General features: G+C 48.6%; 2 protein-coding genes across 6 annotated transcripts in view; both read right to left on the bottom strand.

Moving 5' to 3' along the window:
- The window catches only part of Qrich1 (glutamine rich 1), a 28,679-nt gene extending 20,571 nt beyond the window's left edge, over positions 1-8,108 (bottom strand). Inside the window, exons 1-2 of one of the 4 annotated variants that reach the window (XM_048334818.1) lie at positions 7,943-8,108; positions 6,088-6,148 (exon numbers count right to left, since the gene is read on the bottom strand). The gene's annotated coding sequence lies outside the window, so the exon portion shown is untranslated. Of the gene's footprint in view, positions 1-6,087; positions 6,966-7,425; positions 7,698-7,942 lie in introns of those variants that run through there. The other 3 variants (XM_048334819.1, XM_048334815.1, XM_048334816.1) reach the window with 3 other exon arrangements.
- Positions 8,109-9,243: 1,135 nt separating this feature from the next.
- Qars1 (glutaminyl-tRNA synthetase 1) lies at positions 9,244-18,374 on the bottom strand. 2 transcript variants are annotated; one of them, XM_048334820.1, is made up of 24 exons: positions 18,218-18,374; positions 17,958-18,105; positions 17,482-17,591; positions 17,250-17,325; positions 16,982-17,046; positions 16,416-16,469; positions 16,232-16,289; positions 15,976-16,047; positions 15,770-15,855; positions 15,290-15,376; positions 13,702-13,801; positions 13,507-13,585; positions 13,316-13,424; positions 13,083-13,213; positions 12,900-12,992; positions 12,575-12,712; positions 11,670-11,757; positions 11,432-11,575; positions 11,240-11,344; positions 11,014-11,106; positions 10,761-10,888; positions 10,594-10,660; positions 10,240-10,365; positions 9,244-9,385 (listed from the first exon to the last, which is right to left on the bottom strand). In XM_048334820.1, the coding sequence occupies exons 1-24, from the start codon at positions 18,332-18,334 to the stop codon at positions 9,335-9,337; spliced, it is 2,325 nt and encodes a 774-aa protein (XP_048190777.1). In that variant the 5' UTR covers positions 18,335-18,374; the 3' UTR covers positions 9,244-9,334. The 2 variants fall into 2 exon arrangements, with proteins under 2 accessions (XP_048190777.1, XP_048190778.1); XM_048334821.1 differs by lacking the exons at positions 17,482-17,591; positions 17,958-18,105; positions 18,218-18,374 and having other exon boundaries at positions 16,982-17,068.
- Between the last annotated feature and the right edge of the window lie 2,388 nt (positions 18,375-20,762).

Raw genomic sequence — 20,762 nt, 5'->3', positions numbered from 1 at the left:
TCTGAGAGACTCTTATCTCCAACTAACCATCCAGAAGACAGAAGTGGAGGCATGATTCCAGTGGGAGAGAGTCAGCTATGAATAAAGAAAGCTCAAGGCCCTGAGTTCAAAGCCCCTAATACCAACACACACACACACACACACACACACACACACACACACACACACACACACACAGAATAGAACCACCAATAATCTTTTATAACAAAAGTAAATATTTCTTCATAAAGAACACAAGGTCAGGCGTGATGACTCATGATTATAATCCTAGCTATCAGAAGTCAGAGACCCATTTAATGAGCCAATTTTTTTTTTAACTTTTTTTTTTTTTTTTGGCCAGTCCTGGGGCTTGGACTCAGGGCCTGAGCACTGTCCCTGGCTTCTTTTTGCTCAAGGCTAGCACTCTGCCACTTGAGCCACAGCGCCGCTTCTGGCCGTTTTCTGTATATGTGGTGCTGGGGAATCGAACCTAGGGCCTCGTGTATCCGAGGCAGGCACTCTTGCCACTAGGCTATATCCCCAGCCCCTTTTTTTTTTAACTTTTGACTCAATATTTAAAGCTTCCTTTGGTTATCAGGATAAAGGCTAGAAATTTCCTTTTTCCTTTTCCTGTTCTCCCTCTCCCCCTTCTTTCCCTTCTTGGTGCCAGTACCAGCACACAAAAAAATAAATAAATAAGACTGTTGGTTTGAGGACGGCTTGGACAAATGCAATCTCCCTTGTCAACAAAATAAGCTTGGTGAAGGGTACCTGCCATCTTAGCTACCCCTCAAATAAATGGGAACCATAAGGAGTAGAATCTTAGCCCAGACAGGCCTGGACGAAAACAGGAGACCCTAATAACTAACCAAAACATAAAGAGCTGGTGGTGAGGCTCAAGCTGTTGAGAGCCAGCCTGGCAAGCCCAAGAACCTGGGTGCAAACTCTAGTATCAAGGGGGGAAAAAATACATATTTACACATTCACTTGTGCTTATACACACAAATACTATTTTTCCCCACTGTTTTTGGTGCCGATCCTGGGGCTTGAACTCAGGGCCTGGGTGCTGTCCCTGAACTTTCATGCTCAAGGCTAGCACCCTACCATTACAGCTCTACTTCCATCTTTTTGGTGTTAAAGTGGAGCTAAGAGTCACGCAGACTTTCCTGCTCAGGCTGGCTTTGAATCATGATCCTCAGATCTCAGCCTCCTAAGTAGCTAGGATCACAGGCTTGAGCCACCAGCACCTGGCCACCCCACCCCCACTTTTATAAAAGCCCTCTCTACCATAAGATCAGAGTATCATTTATCAATAATTTTTCAGTTCCAAGTGTCTCTTTTTGTGGGGTTTGGGATCAAACCAAGGGCCTTGAGTATGCCCTACAGCTTAGCATGTACTCTATAGGTTAGCTACCATCTTCAAACCCTCCATATGCTTTTAAATTTTAATTTTTTGGAGGCAAGGTCTCATTGTGATGCTCAAATTGGCCTGGAACTCACTACACAGCCCACACTGTTCTTATTTTCATTATTACTGCTGTTGTAGGCCAAACTGCGGGGATTATAGGAATAAACCAATACGCACAGATTTCAGTGTACTTTAATAAGAGTTATTGAAGTTGTTTGCCATCAAAACTGCAATGTCATTGTTATCATACACCCAATTACTATAAATAAGGACTGCTTGAAAGTTCTTTGTGTGTGACTCTAATGATTCTTCTATAATCACAATAACTTTAAAAAAAATCATGTTAATATGGGAGGAATTTCTCACTTCAATTCCACACACAAAGTTTGGGATTTTTTTTTTTAAATAGGGGAAGTGATGCTGTGGCTCAAGTGGTAGAGCCTTGAGCTGAAGAGCTCAGGTACATCACCCAGGCCCAGAGTTCTAACCCTACAACCAACAAAAATGAAAGGGCTGGGAATGTGGCTTAGTGGTAGAGTGCTCACCTAGCATATACAAAGCCCTGGGTTCGATTCCTAAGCATCACATGTACAGAAAAGACCAGAAGTGGCGCTGTGGCTCAAGTGGTAGAGTGCTAGCTTTGAGCAAAAGAAGCTGAGGGACAGTGCCCAGGCCCTGAGTTCAAGCCCCAGGACTGGCAAAAAAAAAAAAAAAAAAAAAAAAAGTTAATGATACAGAAACACATTCTATGTACTTTTAAAAGGGGGAGGCAACAACACAATTTTATTATGTATCTTGCTATTGCTTATGTATTAGGAAGGGAAAAATGGTTTAAAAAAAGTATCAAAACTAACATTAACTAGCAAAGATAGAACCACAGAGGATGGGGAGGGGGTTCCTGTTTAATATTTTCCTATATTTTCCACAAACTATATTAGCCAAAGTTGTAACTAAACATCACCTTTTTCTACACAGAGGTTTACTTTGCAATAACAGAACAACAATTCTTGTTGATTTTAGATTTTCCACTCAAAATCTGAAACATTTTAAGACAAAACTACCAAGTACCAAAGACTTACATAATAATGAAATTGTTCATTAATTCAAGATGCCTGCTCACAAAATATTAAGGCTCATCTTTGGTAACTGATAAGGGGAAGAAAAAAAAGTTATGACATTGATTTCTAAAACCCCCAAAGGGACAAAAAGATTTTTTAAAACTTGGCAAAGTGTAGTAAACTAATTAAACTTTTAGAAAATATGAAGCAGTGGGTATAGCCAAGTACTTCTAATTTTTGGGAGTCACATGAGAATAGTGGTAGGGAAACACACTAGGGTTCATAGAGGGCAGGCAATCTGAAAATATGTATTTGCTTCTAAAAGTTTGAGTAAGACTGTTTTATACTACAATAAAGACAAATCAGCAACCTATCAACAGATTTAGAGGACTTTTCACTATTCCCAAACTGATCACTGGTATCTGTCCCTCTATTTGGTTTTATATTATAGCTTACTATAGGCATAATACCTAACAGAGCAATCCCTATAAGCTATAAGCTTATACAATAGCTATTTTATCACTAGAATAAGATGGTAACATGGAAAGTCATTCTAAAACAATAATCATTGCCAAAGATGTTTCCAAGGGTTCTTTTGCTCAAGGCTCGATTCTACCACTTTTTTTCACTGAGACCATTCTAAAGGAAAATGATCTAAGTACTCATCAGAATCAAACTTTCTTGGGTCATTTATTCCTGATACCTCTTTTCCAGATTCCTCTTACAGCCCTGCTGAACAGGTGGATTTGTAATGGACTAAAAGAAGACAGTCCAGGGGCTGGGGATATGGCCTGGTGGCAAGAGTGCTTGTCTTGTATACATGAAGCCCTGGGTTCAATTCCCCAGCACACATATACAGAAAACGGCCAGAAGTGGCACCGTGGCTCAAGTGGCAGAGTGCTAGCCTTGAGCAAAAAGAAGCCAGGGACAGTGCTCAGACCTTGAGTCCACACCCCAGGACTGGCAAAAAAATAAACAAATAAAAATAAATAAATAGTAAAAATTAAAAAAAAAAAAAGACAGTCCAAGAAGCTTCAGAGTCCTGTCTCTTCCTTGGGCCTCAAGCACAAGATTTGCATCTATTCAGCAATGGTTCTTCATAGCTTAGTAAATCTGGTTTGAAAAATAATTTTCAAATTTATTTTTTAAAAAAAGTCTTGGGTTGGGTACTCAGCTCAGTGAAAGAGCACTTGCCCAGTAATGACCCAATAATAATATGAGTTGGGTGTTGGTGGCTCACTCCTGTAATCCTAGTTACTCAGGAGGCTGAGATCCGAGGTAGTTTAAAGCCAGACCAGGCAGGAAAGTCTGAGAGACTCTTCTCTCCAATGAACCACCAGAAAAGCCACAAGTGGCACTGTGGCTCAAGTGGTAGAGCACTAACTAGCCTTGAGCTAAAGAGCTCAGGGACAGGGCCCAGGCTCAGTGCTCAAGCCCCATGACCGAACCAAAAACAAAACAAAACACCAATATGATATAGAAATGGGAATTGACTATAGTTGCACATAACAAATTTCAAAAACATGCTAAAAGGAAGATAATAAAACATGAGGGCTGGAAATATGGCCTAGTGGCAAGAGTGCTTGCCTTGTACACATGAAGCCCTGGGTTCGATTCCCCAGCACCACATACATAGAAAATGGCCAGAAGTGACGCTGTGGCTCAAGTGAAAGAGTGCTAGCCTTGAGCAAAAATAAGCCAGGGACAGCGGTCAGGCCCTGAGTTCCCAGGACTGGCAAAAATATAATAATAATAAAATAAAACATGATCCACTTATATAAAATTCAAAAATAAAAACTGAACTATAAGGACACAAAGGCAGTAAATATAAACAGTGAAAGAATGGGATTATCCCACACCTCCCACATGTAATCCTAGGATCTGAGTTTGAAATCAGAAGAACCAAGGAAGAAAAGTCCAAGAGACTCTACCTCCAAAATAACCAGCAAAAAGCAAAGCTGGCGGCATGGCTCAAGTGGTGCGAGTGCAAGCAAAACAAGCAAGTATGATGTCCTAAATTCAAATCCCAGCACTGGAAACAAACCAAAAAGTTGCATTTGCCTCTAGGGATTAACATGCTATAACCAGAAGAGGACTCATGGTACTTGTTCTGTTTCTTAACAATGTTGTTAGACTGAGTTAAATTGTACACAGATTATAGCTGCAAATATAATATACATAAATATTTCACAAACTAATAAGAGGAAAAAGAAAAAAGAAAGAAAAGCACCTGCTTTCTGACAAAACCTAACAGTTTTGCCCTGGCCAAAACAGTGCGACCAAAGGCACATTTAAGCAAACATTGCAGCAAAGCAAAAAAATGATCTTTTTCTCATGCAGTTGCTTCAGCTTAACAAGAGAAATCATAATCAGGGGTAGAGCACATGCTCAGCATGTGCTAGGCCTTAGGTCTAATCCTCAACACCAGGAGGAATACTACATATAATATATATGTACATACATATTATATATATATTCATAAACAAAAAATCACAGTCCACCATGAGGGGGAAACAAAGGAAACATCCCTATGAACCCTGGAGGAAAGGACTTAAAAGTATCTAGAACATAATACATGGCAACAAAGTAATAGAGAAGAACAGGTGTTTATGTAACACCTCATTCTGAAGCCAATTCAGAAATGAAAGACCCTCACAGATAATGGGTGGCCATTGAACAGCAGAAGAAGCAAGCAAGCATGGCACACCAAGAACAAACCACAACTGACTAAACTAAAAGAAAGCATGCAAGCTTAAAGGAAGACATCACTGATTATTAATTATGCTTCCAGAAAGGAGGACTATCACACCCTGACTGTGGTTATCTTTTTAGAGCAATTCAAACTTACAAGTCAGTTACTATTTGATCTTTTGTTTGAAATAGCAACATAAGCTTGTAATGAGATGTGGAACTGTATAAATTCTTGGCAAAGAATGCAAATTCATCCTAGAGGACAAGAAGATACCTAAAAGGTAAATCTTAGTTGGTGAGTTTATGAAAATGTAATTTACAAAAATCAATTTAAGCTGAGCACTGGTAGCTCATGCCTGTAATCCTAGCTACTCAGGAGGCTCTGACATCTGAGTATCAAAGTTCAAAACCAGCCCAGGGTGAAAAAAATCCAAGAGACTGTTATCTCCAATTAACCAACCAAAAAGTCAGAAGTAGAGCTGTGGCTCAAATGGTAGAGCACCTGCCTTGATCAAAAGGTCAGGGAAAGTGCCCAAGCCCCTGAGTCCAAGCCCCAGACTGCCATCCTCCCTCCTCAAAAAATAAAATAAAATAATAATAATAATAAATTTAAAAGATCTCAATCATAACAAGTAGACCTAAAAGTATATGTATGTTCTAGATAAACCTAACTGCTTTTTGAGAGAACCAGTTAGGTCCTTAGCTGATGCTTTGCTATACAAAAATCTGCTTATTACATTAACTTGTACTCTAAGAGAACACTGTCCAAGCAACAAACTTTGGCTGGATTCAAAACTGCAGTCTCTCACATCTTCAGTCTTCCAGCAAGCACTTAGCATTTTCTGGCAGACTGCATCCAGAATGACCAACAGGGTTTGTAATGTTTCATTACCAGGAAAAAAAAAAAAAAAGCTGCACACATATTCCAGCATATGAACGATATTGACTCACCAGTCACCATGTTGCATGTATTTCTGCTTGCTTGTCCTGAGTTCTCAAGACTTCTAACATTCTGAAGAAGATAGAACAAAGAAGTTCCTTCCATCCTCAGCCTCTCATGTGTTAAGTTTGCTTTTTAAAAAAAATACACTCAATAAAAAATTACCCCCATCATTATCAAATTTGGTTGTTAATTTTACTCCTTTTAGTTTTCTATTCCTCAACCTTAATGAAGCTAGTAAAGCAAACTCGATCTTTTGTCTTTAAAAGAAAAGGGGGGGGGGGAAATGGTGCATATTTCTCTAGGAAGAACCTGGAACTCCACAGGCACCAAATCACAGCGGAAGGCCCAGGAATAATAATAAGGGGGCGGGGGAAAGAGCTGGAAATTACTGAAGTCACTGGACTTTTACAGTGACACACAGGCAGTATTTTCTAACTTCCGTGAGAGACTTTTCAAAGCATATATCTACGTGTAGATAGGTAGAAGACAAACCACTGACTTTCAGGCTCAACAAATGTTTCTAGGTAACTTTTTGGCTGAGATAACAACAATGAGGCCCTGCGTGGTACAGACAAGGCCACTCCCATCCACTCGACCAAAATTACAAAAAGAAAAAGAAAGAAACAAACAAACAAAAGCTGCATTTTGAGAACTCAAAGTGGCATTTTTAGAGCCCAGAGTTTTCCTATCATGCACAGATGAGGATCTGCTTCCGGAGCGCACAGAGGTGACGTGTATGAATTGCGCTTATGGAAGAACTGGTTTCTAATGGAAGGAAAGCAAGTACTACGGAAAGCCCTTATGGTAACCTTCCCTACCCGGCACAAAGCACCAATGCCAAAGCACCAATGCAAGGTGAGGAAACCCGAGGTGTGTTGGGGGGGGAGGGGGGAGCGCGGGGGGGGGGGGATGGCAGTGCCCAATCTGACCAATAAGGGCTGGGTTTCCTAAACAGAGTAGAACCCTCCCTAAGCACCCACCCCGTCCAGGATAGCCTTCGGGTAACCGCATTCCCAACCCCCCCACTCCCCCCCCCCGGAAAGAGAAACGTGCAATCCCCCGCCCGCCTAGAAGTGGAGCCCCAAGTCCAGACAGCAAAATGCCGCTAGGTTTCTCCGCAGGCCTAGGCCTCGGTTGTCCAAGGGGACGTCACCACAGCAGGAAGGGCCCAACCCTCAACCTCTCCCGCTCCCCCCCACGCACACACACCCAGCTCCCCCCCCCCTACTCCACCCGCCCCCCCCCCCGGCCCTGCGGGCAAAGCTGCCGGCCGGTCTGTCGCCCCCCTCGGCTCAGACGCGTCCCAGCGCGCTCTCGAGGCGGCACCAACCAACCAACCAACCAACCAACAGCAGGGCGCGCGCGCCCCAAAACAAGAGGGGTCGCGGGCGGGGCGGGCGGGCGCGGGCGCGCACGCGCGCGCCCCTGGGAAGCCGCTCTAGTCCACCGGGCCGCACCGCTCCCGAGAAGCGAAAAAATACTGTCTCCGCGGCCGGGGACGCGCACGTCGACGGCCACGCGCACCCGGGAGGACCGTACAGCGCGCACCCCCGGCCGCGCCCGCGCGCAAGAAAAAAAAAAAAAGCACACACACGCGCGCGCGCGCACACACGGGCTCGGGGGCGCGCGCGAGCGCGTGCGCGCGCTGCCGCGCCCACCCAAATCCCAGGCCCGCTCCTCCCCCACCGCCGGGGCGGGGGCACGCGGGCCCGGGGACCTTCTCCGCTATGGAGCCGCCCCGAGGTCTCCAGGGCCCAGCGGCCGCGGCCCGCCCGCCCCCGCCCGCCCGCCGTTGTGTAGGGTGGGCCGCTGTCCCAGGCCCCGCAGCCTCACCGCCTTCCCGCCCCCCACCGGAGCCCTCACCCGGCGACGTCACCGCCGCCGCTGCCTCCGCTCTACCCGCCGGCCCCGCCGCACCGCCCGGGGGCCCCGGTTCTGGCCGTCGCTGCTCCAAGACCGACAGGATTTTCTCCTCACAGCTCCCTAGGCGCCATCTTACATTCAACCCTCCCAGCCAATGGGTGCCGAAGGCTTCTCTCGCGAGAATAGCAGCGCGCGATCCCGCGAGAGCTGCGGCTGTCCTGCCGGCCAAGCTTAAAGGGAACGCTGGCGACTGGGGCGGGCAGGCCGCGCCTCGAGCGGGCTGGGGCCGAGGACGCCTCGCGGGCCGGGTCGGCGGCACGCCCCGCCCACCAGGGCCCCCTCCGGCCGGGGCGGAGCCAGAGCTGGAGCTTAGCCTAGCGGGGGGGAGGGGGGGGACCCGTGGCAGGGCTTAGGCCCACCTTCCACCGCCCGCCAGAGCCTCCTTTGGTCGCACTGCTTCGCGAGGGGCGGAGCCCGGCTCCGCTCGGCCTCGTGCTTAAGGTGGCCCCCACAACCCCTCCACCGGGTCACATCTCCCTCCCCCCGGCTGTGCCCCACCCGGGAACCGCCGGGACCGTTCACCTCCCCGAAGGACCCAACATCTGGGACGTTCGCCCTCCGCGGCCTTCCGAGCTGGGCTTCGTGAGAATCGGGTCCACCTTAAAGCGGGCCTCAGGCAGCCTGATGTTTGTACACAGGGAAAATGTGGAAGTCATTAAAGCTGCAGGCACTCACCTGCAGCCCCACACTACCTGAGAGAACCAGCACCAGTGTGGTGGAGGACCCCCCCCCGCCCCCCTCGAGAGCCTTCCCCCGTGTTCCTCTTGCCTGTGCAAACTGTCCGTTATGTCAGATGTCATTTCCTGCGAGTAAATCCAGTGTCTGACCCATGATGGGTCAGGATCCTCTTCCAAGGAGGCCTCTCCCAATCCCTGCATGAACTTGAAAGGCCACGACAGATAACCATGTATATATACCTCATCTCACCGTGCCTGACACAGACTAGACAATTATCTGCTGGAGGACTGCAGACATGGAGGTAAGACACAAAGATCCTATATCTTTCTATGCTAAAGGGGGGAGGGGGATCAACACCTTCAAGGCCCCCCAAGTCCTCCAGACTAAGTGCAGAGAACAGTAACGTCATCCAAGCCCCTTGTTCTAGAGAACCAAGAAATGCATCAGTGACTTCAAAGGTGTCAGTGCCCTTCTGTTCTAAGCCCGTTTAATCAATATGTGCACAAGCCACCCCCATTTCTCCCCCAGCGTGAGTCCAGGGCCCACAACAAACAGACCACAAGGGGATTTAGCCATTCTTTATTGACATGGAGTACAGGGTGAGGAGGGCACCCCCAATCTCCAGGGTGAGGTAGATCCACATCACTTCGAGGTTCACACCTTTCCTGGGTCCTCCTTCAGTGTGACAGTTCGATTGAAGACAAGCTGGAGGGCAAAAGAAGAAAGGTTGAGGGTATAAATGTATATATAGAACTGTTACAATGAAACTCCTCTTGCACAATATTTGCTGATAGAGTATTTTTAATGTTTTTATAAAGAATGACAACCAACCTAGAACCAGACCAAAGACCTAAGGTAGGTAATATTCACCAAACAATTCTCTTTAAGTCCCTCCTCAACAGGTACCAAGAGCTAGAAGACCTAGCTCTCAAACTGTGACTTTAAATAAGGAATTAGAAAAAAAAAAGAAAAACTTCACATAAAAGAATAAATTTATGCTGGGTGCCTGTGGCTTATTCCTGTAATCCTAGCTACTTCAGGAGGCTGAAACCTAAGAATCAAGGTTCAAGGCCAGCCCAGGCAGGAGAGGCTGTGAAACTCACTCTTATCTTTACTAAAAAGCCACAAATGGAGCTATGTCTCAAAGTGGTAGAGTGCTAGCCTTGAGCACAAAAGCTCAGGGACAGTACCCAGGTCCTGAGTTGTATTGTCTAGGATATAATGGCAAAGGCTGGGAATGTGGCTTAGTGGTAGAGTGCGTGCCTAGAATACCCATGAAGCCCTGGGTTCAATTACTTAGCACCATGTAAACAGAAAAAAGCCAGAATTGGCACTGTGATTCAAATGGTAGAGTGCTAGCCATGAGCAAAAGAAACTCTGGGACAAACGAAAAACAAAAAAAACAACTTTGTGCATAGTCCCTTATCAATAGAGTGCCCCTCCCCACTGAGGTTGGGGATGATTAAAGGGATGTAAGCAGAATGCTTTAGCACAGGAAACAACATCCACCATTACAGCTGCAGTAAGAGGAAAAGGATTAGGAATACTAAGTCAAGCACCTGTCCTGTGCAGCTATCTGGATCCACAGAGAAGTACCCAAGGCGCTCAAACTGGAACTTGTCAAAAGGCTTTGCCAGGGCCACAGAGCAGTCCACTAACGCGGTCTTCACCACTTGTAGCGATGCCTGTAGGCAGGGAATTCAGGCAACTCTGCAGCTAGGGAGGCCCCCCTCCCCCACCCCCAGGATACCCCAATACAGACACACACACACACACACACACACACACACACACACACACACACACACACACACACACACACACACACACACACACACACACACACACACACACACCCCACACACACACACACACACACACACACACACACACACACACACACACACACACACCGGGTTCACATCACTTAAGAATCCACCAGGTACTTCAGAAGGATCTTCAGGATTCTTGTGCTGGAATCTACAATCAGAGTGGGAAAAAATAAATCAAATTTTCCAACTAGGCAGCCATAGCAAGCAACGCCCATCTTGTATCTGCCCTTCCATTCCTGTTCACTCACAATCGCTCATACAGGCGAATCTCGCACGGCAGAGGCTGTGACACCCAGTGAATAAAGGCCTTGGGCTTCTCTCCTGCATCAGCCCGTCTGCAGGTCACCTCCAGGCACTCCACACAGCCACTGGCACCCTGCAAGTGGGGAAGCTTGCCATCGGACTGGGGGAGCCACCCATCAGTATGGTGAGGAATGACAAATCATGATCTCCCCCCCCACCAGCAGACACTGCAGCAGGAAGGTGGTAGTTGCCTCTCACCTTGACCACATGCTGCAGCTCAATGACATAGCCAGTATGTCTCAGGCCCACGGGCTGGCCCCAAGTTAGCCGCTTATAGCCTGGTTCTGGCTCCTAGAGGTAGAAAGTAGAAGGGACACAAGAGGCAGTCAAGTGGGAAGGAGGTGGACTGATAGCAGGGATGAGGGAATGAAAGGACGCTGGGACCAGACACAGCAGCAAACGGGACCTTCTGTCCTCCATTTACCTCCTTGAAGTCAGTCCTCTCAATGAAGACAGTAGGTGCAAAAGGAACCTGGTGGAAGCCTTTGGTCTCATCAGCTGGGAAGTTGGGCACTTGGATGTTCAAGGGCTATAGAACAGGAGACACATACCTTGAGCCCCATGCCCAGACACATACATCCACACCCCCATTGACACACAAGGGGGGTAGGCCCACCTGGACAGCAGGGAAGTTGGTGATGACCACTTTTAGGGGCTCTAGCACGGCCATGGCTCGTGGGGCTGTGTCATTGAGCACTTCGCGCACACAGGCTTCCAGAAGATGGGGCTCCATTGTGGTCTGAGCCACTGTTACCCCCACCTGGCAGGAAAAAAGGTTGGCATGCATAACTGCAATCACAACGACACCACACAACTTCCTATGTAGGCACCCGGACCCCAGGGGCTATAAATACCCGGGCACAGAAGTTGTTGATGGCCTCGGGTGGAAAGCCCCGCCGCCGCAGAGCTGTGAGTGTGAAGAGCCGAGGATCGTCCCAGTCCCTGTGGACAAAGAGGGGATGTAAGGGCTGGGAATGTGGCCTAGTGGTAGAGTGCTTGCCTAGCACGCATGAAGCCCTGGGTTCGAGTCCTCAGCACCACATATACAGAAAAAGCCAGAAGTGGCGCTCTGGCTAAAGTGGTAGAGTACTAGCCTTGAGCAAAAGAAGCTCAGGAACAGTACCCAGGCTTCAAGTTCAAGGACGGGGGGGGGGGGGAGGGGGGGGGAGGGAGGGAAGGGGGAAGGAAATGCTGTGAAAGACCTGGATAAGACATACTACTAGATTGTTTTTGTATGTCTGCCAAAACCAGGGCTTGGACTCAAGGCCTGTGTGCTGTCTTCTAGCTTAGTTGTTGCTGGTGGTGGTGGTGAGGCTTGAATTCAGGGCCTGGGGCACTGTCCCTGAGCTCTTTAAGGCTGGTGCTCTACCATTTTGAGCCACTGTACCACTTCTGGTTTTTGAGTGGTTCATTGGAGAGAAGTCTTGCGGACCTGCCTGCCCAAGCTACCTTTGAACCATGATCCTCAGATCTCAGCCCCCCTGAGTAGCTAGGATGACAGGCGTGAGTCACCAGTGCCCAGCTGTCTTTTAGCTTATTATGCTCAAGGCTAGTACTCTACCAGTGAGCCACATCTCCACTACTACCTTTTTGGTAGTTAGCTGAATCTAAGAGCCTCATGAACTTTCCTGCCTGGGCTAGCTTCAAACTATGATCATCAGATCTGAGCCTCTTGAGTAGTTAGGATTACAGACATGAGCCACTCGGCTAGTACACGCGATTATTGGAAGCCTATGGAGAGCCTGCCAGCCACACGTACCGCACAGCACCAGTTGCTACGAGCTGGAGAATCTTCCTCTTAGAAACAACAGCATAATGGAGGTTGAGACGGCCATATTCCCACTGAACAGGGCAGTAGACGTCCAGCGCGTTGCATAGCCAGAAGTAGGAAGATCGTCTTGGGTGGTGGAAGAGGAGTTAGAACTGGCTATCTCTGAGACCAGGCACAGGCTATATAGGAAGGACTGGCCCTACCCACACCCCATAGACACAGACACAGACACGCACGCATGCACGCGCGCACACACACACCCACCCACACACACACACACACACACACACACACACACACACACGTCTCTCACCGGGCCTGGAATTCCTTGGTGCAGAGTGAGTGGGTGATGTGTTCAATGGAGTCACAGAGGCAGTGTGTGTAGTCGTAGGTGGGGTAGATGCACCTGTGGGGTACAGGCGGTGGGCCCCCCAATCTTAACTCCTCTGCCCTAGCTCCACAGCCCCGCTTGGCCCACCCCTGGGTCCATACCCACCATTTGTCCCCTGTGCGGTGATGTGGGGTGTATTTGACGCGATAAGCTACAGGATCCATCTTGCCATCCTCCATCACCAGCTTCATCCGAAGTGTGGCCTCACCCTCGGAAAACTTGCCCTTGCGCATGGCCTGGGGGGTGGGGCAAGAGTTCAGGCTGGTTTTCAGAACAGGGGAAACCTCATCCCCAGTACATTAGCCCACCCCAACCCAGCTGCCCTTCCGGGATCCCACCTCAAAGAGCAGCAGTGACTCCTCAATGGGTCGGTCCCTCCAGGGGGAAGGAAGAGGGTTGTGGCCTTTGAGTTCTTCCCCTCGCTGGTGGCACACATACGCCTGACCCCTGTGGGGAAAAGAGTATCAGTGCTCTCAGCCTGTCCCTGACCTGCCTCCTGTGTGGTTCAATACCATGACTCTGATCTTACCTGTGAATGAGCTCCACAGCCCAGGCATACAGCTGATCAAAATAGTCAGAAGCATATGTCACTTTGTAAGGGGTGTACCCTGGGACCACAGGACACACACAGTATAAACGATCAGCAACAAAACGCTCAATGCTATCATCCAAGGAGAGGCCACTGCCCCCCAGGCCCCTGCCCAGACAGCCGTCTAGTTCCTACCCAGCCAGGTAACCATGTCAGAGATAGCAGTGAAGAACTTTGCTTCCTCCTTCTCGGGGTTGGTGTCATCGAAGCGCAGAAAACAGATACCATTGTTGGCCTAGAAGAGTTGGCATATCTGTGAGTTCCTACATAACTATCAGTCCCTACTGTCTAGCTCATCAAGCTGAAACCTTAGAGCTCTTTTGTGTCAAGAATGTTAAAAAAAAAAAAAAATTGTTTTTTTTTGCTAGTCCTAGGGCTTGAACTCAGGGCCTGGGCAATGTCCCCGAGCCTCTTTGTGCTTAAAGCTAGCACTCTACCATTAGAGCCACTGCGCCACTTCTGGCTCTTCCAGACTGGGCTCTTCCATTAAGGCCCAGTCCTGGGCCTTAATGATAAATAAGAGTCTCACAGCCTTTCCTAACTGGACTGGCTTTAAATCATGATCCTCAAATCTCAGCCTCCTGAGTAGCTAGGATTATAAGTGTGAGCAACTGGCCCCCAGGCATTTTTTTTTCTTTTATTATAAAGGTGATATGCAGAGGGGTTACAGTTACCTAAGTTAGGCAAATGAGTACATTTCTTTCTGGACAATGTCACCCCTTCTTCCCTCACTCTCTCCCAGATTTTTTTTTTTTTTTTTTGGTCAGTCCTGGGGCTTGAACTCAGGGCCTGAGCACTGTCCCTGGCTTCTTTTTGCTCAAGGATAGCACTCTGCCACTTGAGCCACAGCGCCACTTCTGGCCGTTTTTCTGTATATGTGGTGCTGGGGAATTGAACCCAGGGCTTCATGTATACGAGGTGATCACTCTTGCCACTAGGCCATATTCCCAGCCCTATCTCCCTGTTTATCCTTGCTGTTCTCACCCACAAGTTGTACTTGAAATGCCGTCTTTTTTTTTTTTTTAACCAGTCCTGGGCCTTGAACTCAGGGCCTGGGCACTGTCCCTGGCTTCTTTTTCTCAAGGCTAGCACTCTACCAACTAAGCCACAGCACCACTTCTGGCCTTTTCAGTTTATGTGGTACTGAGGAATCGAACCCAGGGCTTCATGCATGCTAGACCAACACTCTACCATTAAGCCACATTCCCAGCCCAAGAACATCTCTTCTCTTCTTGTACCTAAATTCCCCAAATGAGCCAGGAGGGTGGTTCACACCTGTAATCCCAGCATTTGGAAGGATCAGACTACACAGTAATGAGTTGGAGGCCAGCCTGCAATAAACAGCAAGAGTCTGTCTCAAAAACAAAAAACAAAGCTGGGTAGTGCCAATTAACTACCAGAAAAGCCAGAAAGTGGAGCTGTGGCTTAAGTAGTAGAGCAAAAAAGCTCAGCAGACAGCACTCAGGCCCTGAGTTCAAGCCACAGTACCAGCACATCAACATCCACACGAAGCCAATTTGGAACAGATAGCATGACCTTTCCAGGGTTTCCGGAGTTTTTTCCCAGTCCAATGTATTTGTAGGTACTGACCATATCTGTGTGGTTCCCCCTATGGCCTCCACCCGCCTATTAGGAACATTATCAGAGGCAAGGATACCTTTCTAGTATCAGTTATGGCAGTAGCCAATAGTCATCTTGCTTGCCAGGATCGTGGAATACTCACCTTAGCATAACCAAAGTTGAAATTGATGGCTTTCGCATGTCCAATATGCAGGATTCCATTGGGTTCTGGGGGGAACCGGGTACGTACCTGAGATCATGGCATGGGCCACAGAGAAATAATGTCAGCCAGACTGTCTTAAAGAAACAGATGGGGCTGGGGATATAGCCTAGTGGCAAGAGTGCCTGCCTCGGATACACGAGGCCCTAGGTTCGATTCCCCAGCACCACATATACAGAAAACGGCCAGAAGCGGCGCTGTGGCTCAAGCGGCAGAGTGCTAGCCTTGAGCGGGAAGAAGCCAGGGACAGTGCTCAGGCCCTGAGTCCAAGGCCCAGGACTGGCAAAAAAAAAAAAAAAAAAAAGAAACAGATGCCCCCCTCCCGGAGAGGCCACAGTCACGAGTAAGGTATGTCAGTAGGGAGCTGACTCAGTTGTTTAAGTACTTCAGGATGCTAGCTTGTCTGACCACATTCCCACACACCTGCCCTCCAGTGATCTCCAGGTGCTGCTTCAGTAGATCCATGGTGTGTGGAGTGGTCACATAACCTGGGGTCTTATAGTTCTCACCTGCCAACATCAGGACAAAACCCAAAGTGAGGCCAGGTTGTGGCCCAAGTCCTTGACCCCAGAGTGCTGACTACAGGAATCGGTGCCATGAAATCAGTCCTCCACAACATATCCACTCACCAGGCTTGTGGAACTTAAGGGCCTCCCCTCGGAGCTGTTCCATCAGAGACAGGGTCTGGCCAACAGCCTCCCCTTTAGGAAAGAAACCGAGAAAAACTTACCGTCTGGATTTAACTACCCCATATCCAGCTCAAAGAACAGAATGCAAGGTGTTAAGTAAGCAAAGGACCTTAGGAAATTATGCTGTAAGGCCCCTTTCAAAGGGAATCCCCATTAGTCCAGAGCTGATTGCCAACAGGAGCCTTAGGTTTCTCACCATTCTCCACATCTTTTGCTTTCCTCCGGTCAGTTTCTTCTGGCCTTGTCTTTGCCACCTAAAGAGAAACATTGAAAGTGCACCAGAATCTCTTCTGGACAAGATCAGCCATTGCATTTCCCAGTTTGAAGTCTCATCCTGCCCCGCCTCACCACCAAGAACATTGGGTAATGCCCAGCCTCACCTTGGGTTTCTTCTCCAAATCAGCCTCCACCTTGGGACCTAAAAGGTGGAGGACCTAAGCAGAGACAAGAGTCAGGGGAGGAATAGGACTCTCCTCCTTCAAGGATTCCCCTGATTGGCCCTACCCACTCACTCAGTCAAGTACTTTGTGGCCTGTCTATCAGCACGACCTGGAATAACCCACCTAGCTCATTCTATCTCAATTCCTCATGCTGCTGACATCAAATGCTTTCTCCTTCCTAAGGATCCACATTGTACCCAAGTAACAAGGACTACCCTTTGCAGAGAACTGTGGTTCTAACATCAAGACAAGCAATCTACCTCAGCCATTATTCTCCTGTGATTCTATCCTGAGGTAAAGGCCACATCATCCCCGTTTGGGAGATGACCCTAGTGAAAGTCAGAGGAAAATGATTGGCCACAAATTAGGAAGAGCCTACAGTGCAAATCAGGCGTTGACTCCTCTGCAATGGGCTCCACCATCTTCCATTAGAACAGATGCTCCTCCCCCTTTATCCCTGGCTCATGCCAATGTCTTTGTCAGCTTCAGCTCAGGGAGGTGCCCACCTGCATGTCTACTTCATTCTTGATCATTTTGCCATCTGCCCACTTGAGCGCAGCTCGGGCCTCTCCTGCGAGCATGGGCACAAGAAGCTGCAAAAGGCAAAAAAGGACACTCCTTCCCCTCCTCCCCAAGGGAAGGTCCTAGCTGACCACAGGAATCTAAGCCGACACCCAGACAGTATACTTTTAAGGTGTGTCTGCTCAATCCCCAATTCACTCTCACTCAAGACCAATGAGAACAACATAACTTCTTTCCCCAGACTCTGCTCACCCATCAGTAAGCCCATGTTGAAACGGTAACGCTCTGCTAGGAGCTGGGACCGGTGCTTATTTATGGTGACCTCCACCTGTGGAAAGTCAAAACATATGGTTCAAAAGAGTCCCATCAGACACATTCTAGGGACCCCACACCCTCACCCCAAGTCTCCCTAGATAAAGTAGCTGAACCACTCTTTTCCAGGACCAGAACTAGGGAGGCACCTAATGCCGGGAAAAATACTTACAGCCTCCTCGATCTGCTCTGGGGTCACTATGACACCCACACCACATTCCTGCTCAAAGTCCACAGTGTCGATGGGGTCCAGAGGATGACTTCGTACATACTCAAGGGCAGCTAAGAAAGGAGAGGCAATGAGTTTAAGGCATCTCAACTCCAAAAGGTGGGTGGAGAGTATCTTAATCCAATCAAACTTCAAGTTGTTTGGCCTCCAGGGAGATTAAGCCCACTGACTAGGAGCCCCAAAGCCGTAGGAAGAGGCATGGATACAGAGGGGGAGACGCCTCAACAGTGACCTTATTAGCAGTCTCCAGAGGCCACCCCCCTCTCCCCAGCACCTCCCCCCGAGTGCTTATCCAGAACTAAGCGTGTTCAGAAAGAAACTAAAGGACTTGGTAGGGAGAAAAAAAAATCAGACGGAAGTCTTGGCTGAAGGGGAAGGATTGAAGGTGGAACTGGTGGCAATATAGACAGAGGTCTTACCGCTCAATTGCAATTCTGTGTGGATCTTCTTACTGGCTATGTAGTTCACGAGAAAAGAAAGACGCTGAGAATCCTTGAGTCGGGAAGCCAAGCCATACAGTAGCGTCCCGGTAGCCTTGTCGATGGTAGAGCCCAAAGTCTGATGTGCCTGAAGTCAAAGGGGTTGGGGAGGGGCGCAGGTCGCCATCTGGATCTGGTCCCATGGCTGCTTTGGAGGGGGGTAGAACCAGCATCCAGGGCCCGGGCAGGGGTGCACTCACCTGGGTGGCCGCCTCCCGCAGCTGCGTGCTCAGAGCCGTGTTCTTGAGCGTCTCTCGAGCCTTGTTTTCGCTCAGGCCGAGGCCCGTGAAGAGCGTGAGGGAGTCAGGGACCGCCATGGCAGGGATACCGGAAGCGGAAAGAACCCCTGACTGAACCTGCACCAACGAGATTCGTCCGCTGGCCAATAAGAAAACGAAGCCTTCAGGGAAAGCCAATAGCAGTCGAGCTCGGCTGGAGAGGGCGGGACCCTCAGCTGGCCGGCACTATTTAAGGGACGGAGCCGCCGGACCAGCTCGCCTCGGTCCTGTTCTTACGTCTTCGTCGTCGCGGTCCCGGACCATTAAAGGGATAGGTTCTCCGGGGCGATAGGTTTATCTCGGGCGTAGAGGGGAAAATATTAACCGTAATTAGGCAGGCGAGGACGCGGATGTAGCCTTTTGCTCCTCGCCTTTTCTCGTTGAACTCGCGGAACCCGACTCTATGCAGTTTGGGGTGGATGGGTGGGGGCAGCAAGTTTAAACCCCGTCGCGCTTTTTTTTACGTCAGAGCTTCTGGGTTGTCATGGAAACCGGGAAGCGAACTGAATCCCTTGGCGAGATCTCCAGGAACCACATACTTACATCCAGCCCTCCTTAGGTGCTCACCGGGACAAGCTCGGTCACCAGAAAGGAAGAGTTTGAGCCCCAGAGGGACCTCACAGAAATTGGTGTTTTTTTTTTTCTTTTCTTTCAAATCTCATTCCAAACCTCTGCTGCATTGTGCCTGTTAATCCCAGGTATTCCTCCCGCCTCCCGCCCCCCTCCCCACGCCCCGCAGGCTGAAGCAGGAGGATGGTTAATTGTGGAGACCAGCCTGGATAACAGTGATAACTTATGTCAAGAAATAAAATAAAATCTTGGGGCTGAGAATGTGGCTCAGTGGTCAGAGTGCTTGCCTTGCATACATTAATCCCTGGGTTCCATTCCTCAGCACCACATATATAGAAAAGGCCAGAAATGTCACTGTGACATTGCCTTGAGCAAAAAGAAGCAGCTCAGGACAGTGCTCAGGCCCTGAGTTCAAGCCCCAGGACTGGCAAAAAAAAAAAAAAAAAGAGGGGAGGGGCTGGGGATATGGCCTAGTGGGCAAGAGTGCTTGCCTTGTATACATGGGTTTGATTCCCCAGCACCACATATACAGAAAACAGCCAGAAGTGGTGCTGTGGCTCAAGTGGCAGAGTGCTAGCCTTGAGCAAAAAGAAGCCAGGGACAGTGCTCAGGCCCTGAGTTCAAGGCCCAGGACTGGCAAAAAATAAAAATAAAAAAAGAGGGGAAAGGAGGGGAGCAAATTAGAACTTTAAGGTTGGGATAGAGAAGAGGTAGTCATCATTATGGTTCTTGTATTTAAATGTCTCCCCTAAGTTTCTCTGAACTTCTAGAATAGACAGGCTAACAGAACAGTGCTCTTCAGTAGAAGGTGGTAAGATGGTGAGGAACTATCAAACATTGGACTGGAACTCAGGCTCTGGAATTGGTTTGGGTTTGGGTTTTTGTGGTCGTGGGGCTTGAATTCAGGGCCTAGGCACTGTCCCTGATCTACCACAGCATCACTTCCTGTTTTTGAGTGGTTAATTGGAGATTAGGAGCCTCATGGAGACTTCACTGCCTGGAGTTGGTTTGAACTTTGATCCTCAGATCTGAGCCTCCTGAGTAGCAAGGATTACAAGGCTTGAGCCACAAGTGTCCAGCCATTGAGAAGGTTTTGATGTCATCCATACTTATCTTCAAGGACCGGAGTCTGATTAGGCCATAAGCCACATCCTATACATCCTGCTTTGTGCTCACATTCCAACAATAACCCAAGTTTCAAATGGGGTTTACACCTAATCTCACATATGAATACATGCTAGCTAGGTTCTGTCCAGAGCCAAATGCTGCATTGAGTATCCAGATCCAATCCTGTGTTCTGGGGCTTCCTACCTCTCCATAGTCCTTGGCCCATAGTCCCAGCCAGATGCCCAATCCTAGAATGGACTGGATTATAAAGGCCAGGTGTAGGAATAGGAAATGCAGAGTAATGGTAGTATCGGTACCAAGAAGCAGACCCACAGCTTTTATAGTCCTATGCCAATTCCTGTAGCTACAGCGGCCTAGCCCAACACAATGTACCCATGATGAGCAGAGAAAGCAATACAGGGTGATTGCTATTGCGCTACTGCCACTGATCTATCAGGACCTGGTGCCCACTCAAGGATTCATTGAAGCATGATCACCATCATCAAATCCTGCAGGCCTGGCAAATGGTTTTACCATTTGTAGGCTCAAAGCCTACACTCCCTTTCGTGGTTCCCTCGTGGGTCCTAGAGCTCCATGAGGGCCATCAAGCAAGTCACAAATGGTGGTAGCAGGTTAACAGTAGATGACTGGAAAATCTCTGGAGCTATATGACTGGCATAGAGCAAAAGTTTTTAGTACAGACTCAGCCTAGCTGTAGGCACCCCTCCCTGGCATTGCTTCTAGGAAAATGACCAAGGAAAAAAGCCACTTAAGGCATGTGTGTGTATAC

Source organism: Perognathus longimembris, chromosome 26 (assembly GCF_023159225.1).
Source record: "Perognathus longimembris pacificus isolate PPM17 chromosome 26, ASM2315922v1, whole genome shotgun sequence".
In the NCBI taxonomy this organism is placed as follows: Eukaryota; Metazoa; Chordata; class Mammalia; order Rodentia; family Heteromyidae; genus Perognathus; species Perognathus longimembris.
The sequence above is the reverse complement of the archived record's forward strand: the minus strand, read 5'-3'. Positions and strand labels throughout refer to the sequence as shown.